Source organism: Myotis brandtii, unplaced genomic scaffold (genome assembly GCF_000412655.1).
Source record: "Myotis brandtii unplaced genomic scaffold, ASM41265v1 scaffold303, whole genome shotgun sequence".
Classification (NCBI taxonomy): domain Eukaryota; kingdom Metazoa; phylum Chordata; class Mammalia; order Chiroptera; family Vespertilionidae; genus Myotis; species Myotis brandtii.
This window is the reverse complement of record NW_005361573.1, coordinates 4,935,694-4,945,611: the sequence shown is the minus strand read 5'-3', so window position 1 is coordinate 4,945,611 and position 9,918 is coordinate 4,935,694. Positions and strand designations below refer to the sequence as shown.

At 54.7% G+C, this 9,918-nt stretch overlaps 1 protein-coding gene across 1 annotated transcript in view; it reads right to left on the bottom strand.

The window, feature by feature from the left end:
• Nucleotides 1-343: 343 nt before the first annotated feature.
• Nucleotides 344-9,918, bottom strand: part of DEPDC5 (DEP domain containing 5) — a 64,016-nt gene continuing 54,441 nt past the window's right edge. Inside the window, exons 36-41 of the mRNA XM_014542435.1 lie at nucleotides 8,748-9,064; nucleotides 5,658-5,827; nucleotides 4,894-5,065; nucleotides 2,843-2,903; nucleotides 972-1,054; nucleotides 344-824 (exon numbers count right to left, since the gene is read on the bottom strand). Coding sequence (XP_014397921.1) covers nucleotides 532-824; nucleotides 972-1,054; nucleotides 2,843-2,903; nucleotides 4,894-5,065; nucleotides 5,658-5,827; nucleotides 8,748-9,064 — 1,096 coding nt within the window. The 3' untranslated portion in view covers nucleotides 344-531. The remainder of the gene's footprint in view (nucleotides 825-971; nucleotides 1,055-2,842; nucleotides 2,904-4,893; nucleotides 5,066-5,657; nucleotides 5,828-8,747; nucleotides 9,065-9,918) is intronic.

Here is a 9,918-nt window from a genome sequence, read left to right as displayed (position 1 = left end):
TGAGAACCCTGGCCAGCCCCTGGTGCTCCCCAGCATGTACCAGGGGCCTGGAAAGGTGGGGGGTGCTTTAAGACGGCACAGAAACCAGGCTGGGGCCAGGGATGGCGCGCGGGGCACTTTACTCCACTGCTGCTATGTACAGGTATGTACAGTCGGTGTGAGCCTATGTACACTATTTCACAACATTATCTTACATCCTGTGCGCACTCCTAGTGGGAAGTGTGGATCCTGCTCTGAAGAGCCCCCAGGGGGTGCAGGAGGGGACTCTCGGAGGAGCCACCCCCTCTGAGGACACTCCTGGGGGCTGCCTGTCCCCTTCCCACGGGCCATCTGGGCCTCCCACCTGCTCTGGGCGGGCGCTAGCTGCTTCCAGAATCCTTCTCCTCGAGCGGAAGAACACGGTGGGGAAGCGGCGGCGGCCCCCGCCCACTGACGGTGGCAAACTGCCATCGACGCCCAGAGCCTGGCTGATCCCGTTGCATATCAGTAGCAGACGGGCATCCTCCCATCCTCTGACCCACGCCGCCCGTCTCAGGGGGCGCTGGCATGCATCTTCTCCAGGCAGCTCGCCCAGAACGTGACCAGCCTGTTGTCGCGGTTGACGCAGAAGTCGGTGAAGTCCCTCAGCAGCCGGTCGGCGAACTTCTCGTCACCCGTGGCACTGGAGCGCCAGGTCTTGGTCAGCATGGTGTTGTAGGCCCAGTTGTAGCCGATCCGCTCCTCACAGAACATGTTCTGGTTGGCGGAGCTGGTGGAGTTGCGCCGCCGGCGCTGCTGCCCCGAGAACTTGCGCTTGGAGTAGGGCAGCTGCAGGAACACGGTGCCTGGAAGTAGGGGAGGGGACTGGGTTGCAGCCACAGGTAGTGCCCCGGGTGGGGTCGGGGTTGGCTGGGCGGTTCTGCAACCACAGGCGGGGTGCAGACCCTGTGCATGGGGCCCACCCCCTCCCCCTTCTCTCCAGAGCGCCTCACCTGTGACATGGATGTACTGAGGCTTGTTCTCAGCTGGGAAGTTAAAAGCAGACGCAGAATATTTATCTTGCACAAACCCAAACCTAAGGGAAAGACAGGAAGACGCACTGAGGAGGGCCTCTCACGGGACCAGGGGCTAACAGGACTCCGACAGGCTGGGCTAACAGGGTCTGGAAAGGTCTCCTTCAAGATGGAACATGCAGGCTGCTTCCGTCTGTCCCGGCTGCATCTCAATCTCTACCTCTCCCATGGCTCACCGGACCTCCTCCCGCCCAGCCTCCGTTCACCTCCGGGTGGCTGAAAGCCCCCTCCCCACCGCCCTCTTCCTCATCCCCTGCTCCTGGCACCCCCAGCTGCCCCATCAGACCTTCCCACGGTGCCCACCACATCCTCAGGACTGTCAGGCCCTCCAGAAAACGGTCCTGATCTTTATATACCGTAGCCACACCTCTCTCCCTTCCTCGTCTCCCACACTAAGCACATAGTAGGTGCTCATTAAAGGCCCGGAAGGGAAATGAAGTATCTTAATTGAAATTCTGTTCTTAGAAGCGAGGACCACCAGTCTGGGCTCTGCTTCCCTGCGGTCTGGAATGGGCAGGAGAGGCCGTTTTTCATGCACGGCTGTTCCTTCCGGCTTCTGTCTCCGGCTTGTTCTATTCCTGGTTTTTCTATTTCGTGAAGCCCATTTGTCACAGCTCTACCTGCTAAGTGCTGCAAAGGACATATTAATAGATGTGGCTCCTGCCCTGAGCCCGACGCTTTATGTAACGCAGGCGGGGACACGGGCAGAACTCCAGGAGGTAAAAGGCCCCTCTCCTCTCCTGGACCAAGTTCCTCAGGGAGGTGCTGTGTGGTAGCCTCTACATTAGTCAGATCTGCAAACACATGGACCGGCTAACACGCCTCGCAAGCCCATCGCCCGCAGGCTGATTCCATCAGGTGCAGGCGTGGCCTGGGTTTTCCTCTCTTCCTCTCTACTTCTAATCAAGTCCTTCATTTCCTCGGCTAGATCAGCCTGAGCCAGATTCTTGCCTCATCTCTTCCTTAAGTCACCAGGAAGGAGCTTCCATTTTAAAAAGGCAACTTAAGCTTTGCGCACTGGCAGTATCGTAACCAATGAGGTTTACCCGAGGCGCGATTATTGCTATTTGGAAAAAAAAAATGTGTGGCTCAGTGGTTGAGCATCAACCTATGAGCCTGGAGGTCACAGTTCCATTCCCGGTCAGGGCACATGCCGGGTTTCGTGCTCGATCCCCAGAGTGGGATGTGCAGGAGGCAGCCGATCCATGATTCTCTCTCATCACTGACGTTTCTATGTCTCTCTCCCTCTCCCTCCCTTTCTGAAATCAATAAAAAAAATACATATTTTTAAAAAAAGGCAATTTAACCACATGGTCCTTGGCCCCCTCACTGACTATCCCCGGGATGGACAGCCGAGCCTGGGGAAGGCTTTCCCTGGAACACAGCTGAAGTGCCAGGAAATGCCTACTGACTCCTCTATGGCTGCTTAAGCACTGACTGTCTTTTCGGCATGTGTCAAGGGACTCTTGACAAATTCCAATTTTCATCTCCTGTCATCTCCCAGATAGCCTGTCTCAGGTCTGGTTGGAGGCTAAGGAGGGGGCTCTGTTCTCCCCTCAACTGGAAGGTGACGGAAATCAGGTCTGAAAACAACAGCCACGGGAACTGGAGAGGGTGCGCTGAGCTTTGAAACCAAGGCCGGGGTCCGAGCAGAGATAAGCAGTGCACGTGACATTGGGGGGCTAGCCCTGCTTCCCCAGAAATGAAACAAACGGGGCTTCGCTCTGGGAACTGCTATTCCAGACGAACGCGAGGGCCTCCCTGCCGTTCTCTCTTGGGAAGGGACGAACCTGTGCGCGATGGCTTCCTGGAAGAGGTGCATGCGGTCCCAGTACGTTTCCGGTTCAAAGCCTGAAAGGGAAAAGGAGTAAATGCTCGGCTGTGACCCTAAGGTACGCGACTGGCCCGGGGTCTGGCCTTCTGAGCCCTTCTCTGCTCTGGGCAATGCCTCCCCCTTGGTCACAGGCTCAGCTTTTCCACCCGCCCTGCCTCCGGAAAGACCAGCCTCTACCCCAAGGGGGGATGTGCCAAAGAAAGTGACAGCCACATATTCTCACCCTCCCCTCCCCTGCGTTCCATCAGGATCTAAAGATGGGACGAACGTGAGCCTTTAGGAGCCAGTGTGAGCTGCCAGGACTCATTCCAATGACCTCCTGTGTCAGCAGCGGAAAGGAGCATGATGTCCCAGTGCAAAAAGGAGAGGAGCTTTAAGGGCTCTGGCCAGTGTTGCTCAATGGATAGAGCCTGCAGACCAAAGGGTCCCGGGTTTGATCCCGGTCAAGGGCCCTGGTTGGGGCTGGTGCAGGAGACAACCAATCAATGTATTTCTCTTACATCGATGTTTCCTCTGTCTGTCCCTCTCTCTTCCACTCTCTCTAAAAATCAATGGAAAAATATCCTTGGGTGAGGATTAACAAAAAAATAAAAAAGAAATGCATGTTATCTGCCTCCAAGGACCATCTTCCATTTCCCTATGAGGAAAGGCAATATTATAAGCTGGGTGGGGAAATGGAAGCAAATTGATATAAAAATAATTTTGGAAAAGTGATCGTCTGGGGAGGGGAGGGGACATACCCTCCCCCATCGCCCACTTTGTTGTTCCAGCCCCGCTCCTCCTGCTCCTCCTGCGGGGCTGCCTTGAGGACCAAGAGGGGCAGGAGGGGGGCTGAAAGCCTGTCCCACAGCAGCAGGCCAGGGGCCAGGGCCGCTCTCAGGACGGAGGTGCCACGGACTGGAGCAGCCACTGCAGGAGACATCCCCAAGGCCCGGGTGCCTGCAGTGGCCTCGTCACTCCTTCCCCACTTGGACTCTTCTATCTAGGACAGACCTGAGGATTCTGGGCAACGGGAGAGCAAGGGAGAAAAAGGCTTTGGCTTTAATAGGAAAACACACACACAGCAGATTCTTGTCGGGTTTTTAAGGGTTTGAATTCACTGTTATCAGAAGGAGCGATAACTGGAAGAGAAGCAGCACAGAAGCAAGAAAATCGAATTTTAGACTCAAGCCCTTATTCCTTGAAGCTAGGACTCCTTTCGTTCAGCTGTAACTATGGCAACCCATAGAGGCGGCTGGTCTTGATGACGGGGTTATGAGTGGCAGAGAAAACCATCAGCTCACACAAAAAATGTCCCCCGATGCCAGCCCCTCGCGCTATCCTGTGCTATCACCGTGAAGGTGGAAAACCCCAGAGGAGGCTCGGACGGTGCGGGACCATCTCTCTGTCCCCTCAACACATGAAAAACAGCACCATGAGGCGGTGCCTGGCTTAAAATAGTCAGATACACACACATTAGGCATTTCCGAACTGCAAAAATGGTCCTGCCTCAGCCACACTGTGAGGTCACCCAAGTGTGTGTGTGTGTGTGTGTGTGTGTGTGTGTGTAAAGAGTGCTTTATAGCCCCGCTGGTGTGGCTCAGTGGTTGAGCATCGACCTATGAACCAGGAGGTCACGATTAGATTCCCGGTCAGGGCACATGCCCAGGTTGTGGGCTCGATCCCTAGTGTGGGGCGTGCAGGAGGCTGCCGATCCATGATTCTCTCTCATCATCGATGTTTCTATCTCTTTCTCCCTCTCCCTTCCTCTCTGAAATCAATAAAAATATATACAAAAATAAAAAATAAATAAAAAGGATTTTGAGGCTTAGAGACATTAAGTGACTTGTCCAGGGTTACCCAGTCACTAAGTGAAGGAGGAGGATTAAAACCCAGATCCTTTGGCCCCTGTCCGAAGGCTCTCTATGCAGGAGCCTACGTGGGTTAGCTCCCCAGAGGTGTCCTTCGGGGGAAGAGGGGTCTGGTCTTACTCATGGAGACGGAAGCCCCGAGGGGAGCATCTCTTACTATCGAACAGGTGCTCGCTGCCCTCCTTGAGCAGACAGCTGACGTTGAGCGGGATGAAGAGCTGGGCTCGAAGCGGGTCGCCGTACAGGTAACTGGGCAGCGCAAAGGGACCCTCCAGAACCGGGACCAGCAAAAAGCCGCAGGAGGTGGCTTTGCGATGCCACCCTTGGACCTGGTGGAAAACACAGACACAAACAGTGTCACCCCCAACCTGGTGCAGACGAGAGGAAACACTGCTCGGGGGACGAAGCTGCCAGGTGGCGTCACGCACGTTGACTGGCACGTTGGTGATTGCCGGCTCCCAACCAGTCCCGGGCAGGAAAGCGCAGTCTCACCTCCTGACGAATACTCGCAATTGTGAGCTACGCACAGTTCCTCCCGGCAGCCCATGTGTCTGCAATGCCGGTGTTTCTTTTGGGAGGAGGAGACTGGAGAGAGCTATTTCTTGCCTCTAAAAACCCTTCTCACCTGGCCTGTGTGACTCAGTGGTTGGGTATCAACCCAGGAACCAAGAGGTTGCCGGTTTGCTTCCCGGTCAGGGCACATGCCTGGGTGGTGGGCTCGATCCCCAGTAGGGGGCGTGCAGGAGGCAACCGATCCATGATTCTCTCTCATCACTGACGTTTCTATCTCTCCCTCTCCCTTCCTCTCTGAAATCAATAAAAAGATGTATTTCTTGAAGTGACACGATTTGCTACTAAGCACCCACTGAGCCCTCTGCACAGCGAGCCAGGGCCCCATCCACAATGAGAGGAGGCGCTCACCATCTCGAAGAGGACCGCAGCGGTCACTGCCATCCAGTGCAGCTTGATCTCGAAGGCCGCGTTCAGGGAGAAGTTGCCATGGTAATAGCAGCTGCACCACTCCAGCCGGTCTGTTCGGTTGTTCACGTCCACGTCCAGCGTCACAGTCCTCTGCTCCGGGACGGTGGCAGCTATGTCCGCGCAGAGGAGGGGCCCCAAGAGAGAGGGAGAAGGAGGAGGGGATGAGGAGGAAGAATAAACACCCAGATAGGAAACTGCAGAATCATCTAAGAGAAAAATCGCAGATTCTAGAAGCTTCTGGGAAGATTCTAGAAGCTTCCTGGAAATCATCTAGTCCAGGGGTTGCAAACTTCTGTAAAGGTCCAGATAAATACTTTAGGTTTTGCAGGCTATGCGGTCTCATATAGAGACTGTTTCAATGGCTCAGGTCTGCCATTATAGTGCAAAAGCAGCCATAGGCATTACGTAAATGTAGATTTTATTTACAAAAACAGATGGATTTTTAGGGCAGTGAAACTGCTCTGTATGATACTACAATGGTGAATACATGTCGTCATACATTTGTCAAGACCCATAAAATGTACACCATCAAGAGTGAACCCTAATGCAAACCATAGACTTTGGGTGATGATAATGTCAATATAGGTTCATCGATTATAACAACCATCCCACTCTGGTGGGAGATGTTGATAGTGGAGGAGGCTGTGTGTGTGTTGGGACAGGGAGCATATAGGAAGTCTACTTTGTGCTCAATTTTGCTTCGAGCCTAAAAGTACTCTAAAAATAAAATTTATGCCCTGGTTGATTTGGCTCAGTGGATAGTGCATCGGCCTGTGGACTGAAGGGTCCCGGTTCAATTCCAGTCAAGGGCACATGCCCAGGTTGTGGGCTCGATCCCCAGTAGGGGGTGTGCAGGAGGCAGCTGATCAATGATTCTTTCATCATTTGATGTTTCTAACTCTCTCTCCCTCTCCCTTCCTCTCTGAAATCAATAAAGATATATTTAAAAAAAAGAAAATGTATTATAAAACAAACAAATACACAGATTTGAGCAGGTAAGCCACAGTTTACCTCCCCCAATCTAATCCCGCCCCTGCATTTATAGTTGAGGAAACAGCAGCCAAGGAGGGAAAATGTCTCGGTCAAGATCAGAGTCAGAACCTCCGCCAGCTGAACCCCTGGCCTTCTGATCCCAGTGACCCACGAAGGGACACAACTGGACCAGCCATCCAAACCACATCACAGTCCAGGGCAAGTCTCCCTTTTCTGGTCTCGACCCTGGAAGGCAACAGTTCTATAATCTTGCCTCAAGAAACCTCATCATGAGGCCTAATGCCCTGTTTCATCAACCGTGCGTTACTCAAAAATTCCAGGTCAGTATCAAACTAGCTCATCCTCCCTGGGTCTCCTGCTCAGAAATCCTACGCAGCCACAGAGGAGAGCTCTGATCAATGAAATGTGGATGAGTCACAGCCTCCCTGCATGCCTTCTCCTCTGGCCACCTCGCTTATAATCATCCCCTCTCCTCCTGTTCCTGGTAACCCTTCCTCCCAGTGTAAGCCTCCCGCTCACCCATGGTCGCCCCGAGGCCTGGCCAGGGTCCCACGGACACTGCTCAGCTGGCTACGATACTTAAGGCGAAAGAATTCGGTGGCTCCGATGCTAAAAGTTTCATTGAAACTGGCACACAAATCCCTCCAGCCCTGACCAGCTCTGACTCTTGTCTTCCTGGGGCCGTGGTGCAGTATGGCCGGGCTCAGACGGTGGAGAAAACACGCCAGTCCTAACACTGCATAGAAGCAGAGCCTGGGGCAAATTCCTTCCCCTCCCTGAGCCTCAGTGTCACGAACTCTGCAACATAAATCACAGCATCGCTCCGGCACGGGAGGAGGAGTAAATGAGGTAACTGTCTGCCTGCTGCAGTGCCGACTCATGAGTGATCTAGAAACCAGGGCATGACGGCTGTCATCGCACGGCACCGCCTGGGGCAGGGCAGGGCTAGAGCAGCCGCATCACCCACGGAAAGCACTAGAGCAGCCCAGGGACGCGAGGGCAGAGGACAGCACTTGCTTTGGGCGGCGGCTCACTCCTCCCACCAGCTCTGAAAACACCCTCGCCCGGCCTGACACCTGCAGAGGGAGGTGGGCCTCCCCGGTTTGCTGAGCTCCCCGATCTTGGCTCCTTCCTGCAATCTTCAATTCCCTCCCAAGCAGCCGTTCCCAACTGGGGGCAATTTGGCACTCCCCTGGGGATGCCGGGCAATGTCTGGAGACGTTTTGCCAGTGGGCGGTGCCACTGGCATCCAGTGGGTAGAGGTCTGAGAGGCTAAGCACACTACGAGGCACAGGACAGCGCCCCCCCTCCCCCACACACAGAATGATCTGGACCCCAATATCCACAGTGCTGAGGTCGAGGCCCCTACTCTCTGGTTTTGCACATTCCGCACGAGGGACTCACATCAGAAGAAGCCCTTTTATCGAGCACTTTAAAGGAAAAGACGTTCTTCAAATAACTGCTAGTCCCGCCCCCACCTAAAAGGAGCCCAAATCTAACAGATGTTTTGCAAAACACATTCCTACAACGTGTTGGTACACTTGCTGCCGTCAGTGCCCCTGATTTTCTGCCTCTAACCTGGGGCGATCCTGAGCGACTGTAGCCAAGCTCATAAGAGCAAAGAGCTCTCTGTGCTGGTCTGAGGGGCGCGCCCTGTGAGAGTGACGTTTGGACTTCTGGCACTGGGTCGGGTTCTTTGGGACTCTCTCTTGCTTCCCTCAGCTCTCAGGAAAAGAAAGTATCACCGTACACCACCCAATACTTATTTAAAGTGGCTCATTGTGCCTCTGTCTCTGAACGTGACCTTGGGGAGAGCGGGACGCTGATGAACACTGTTTGTTGGTCGGGACAATAATGAGCTCGACCCACTCACAGAAGCCAGCGCAGGAGCCTGCAGTGCCCACAGACCCAATGGCCAGTGTGACCGCCACGGCAGCTTCGATCCCGGTTCCCAGGCCTCGTCCCCTTGGGTGGTGGCCACTCTGCCTCAGCCACCCGCCAGCGCACCGCCAGGCCCTATGTGGGTCGGGCACCTACCTAAAAGCGCAGCGGCCTGGCTCCGTCCTCCGAAGCTGCGGCTGAAGGAGCTGTGCCTGCTCGCGTAGGAGGCCGGCCGGCTCGGCAGCCAGGGCAGGAGGAAGGCCGGGATCTCTGAGTGCAAGAGCTCTTCGGCCACGAAGGCCACCTCAAACCACTTGCGCTGGAAGCTGGCGAAGTCGTCCACCGCGGGCGTGTGCCAGGTGGTGGGCTGCTGCACAGCCACTGGGGAAGCAGAAGGGAGAGAAAGCGCCTTGGGCACGAAGGCCTGTTTTCTTACGGACTGAGGAAAAGTGATCCCCAAGAGGATAGCAATCCTAGCTGGTCAGAGCTGGTTCGCACAGCAAGCTACAACACGGGTGAGCCATAAGCACATCACTCTAAGCAGAAGAAGCCAGCACAAAAGGCCACACTGTAAGATTCCCCTTGATAAAATGTTCACTTTCACCGGCATTTCTTCAACTTGAAGGTACAATGGGTCACACTCAGAAATGAAGGGAAGAGGTGGCAGGGGCACACTAGCGGCTACAAGGGAGACGACCTGCCCGATCCGCTCTGACCCATCCCTGGGGAAGAGCGGCACAGGCCGCTTTATCGGATGCACGATTCCTGAGACCCATGGCCGGACGCCCTTCGTCTGCAGGACGGGAGTCACACAGCCCTGTGCGCCAGGGGACCACAGCTGCCTGTCTGCGTCCTGGCTGCCTCCGGTGCTGTGCGAGCCAGCTCTGACCAGCTGGGATTGCTATCCTCTTGGGGATCACTTTTCCTCATTAAAAACCCCGCAAACAAACACATAAAACATATCTTGGGAAATATGTTAGGTCTCGATGGTATTCCTGGGGGAAGAAATGGAGCCTGCAGGCCCAGCGAGGAGAAAGTGCTATCAGACATGCAGGTTAGAGCCCATCATGTCATCCTCAGACCCACCTGCACTGGGTGGGGGCGCTCTAATCAAAGCCAGCTACCAAAACATGGCCCGTGGGAATTTGCTCACGCCAGGTCCCTTGCCCTCCTGGAGGGTTATCTTCCATTCACCCTGTTCCCACCAAGAACGTCCTGTAGCTTTAAGAAACCCGTGTCGCTCCAGCTATGCTTAAATTAAACACGAACGCTCAGGGAAGCTGACAGGCCCGGCACAACTTGGAAAACCAAGTGACCCAAGAAGCTC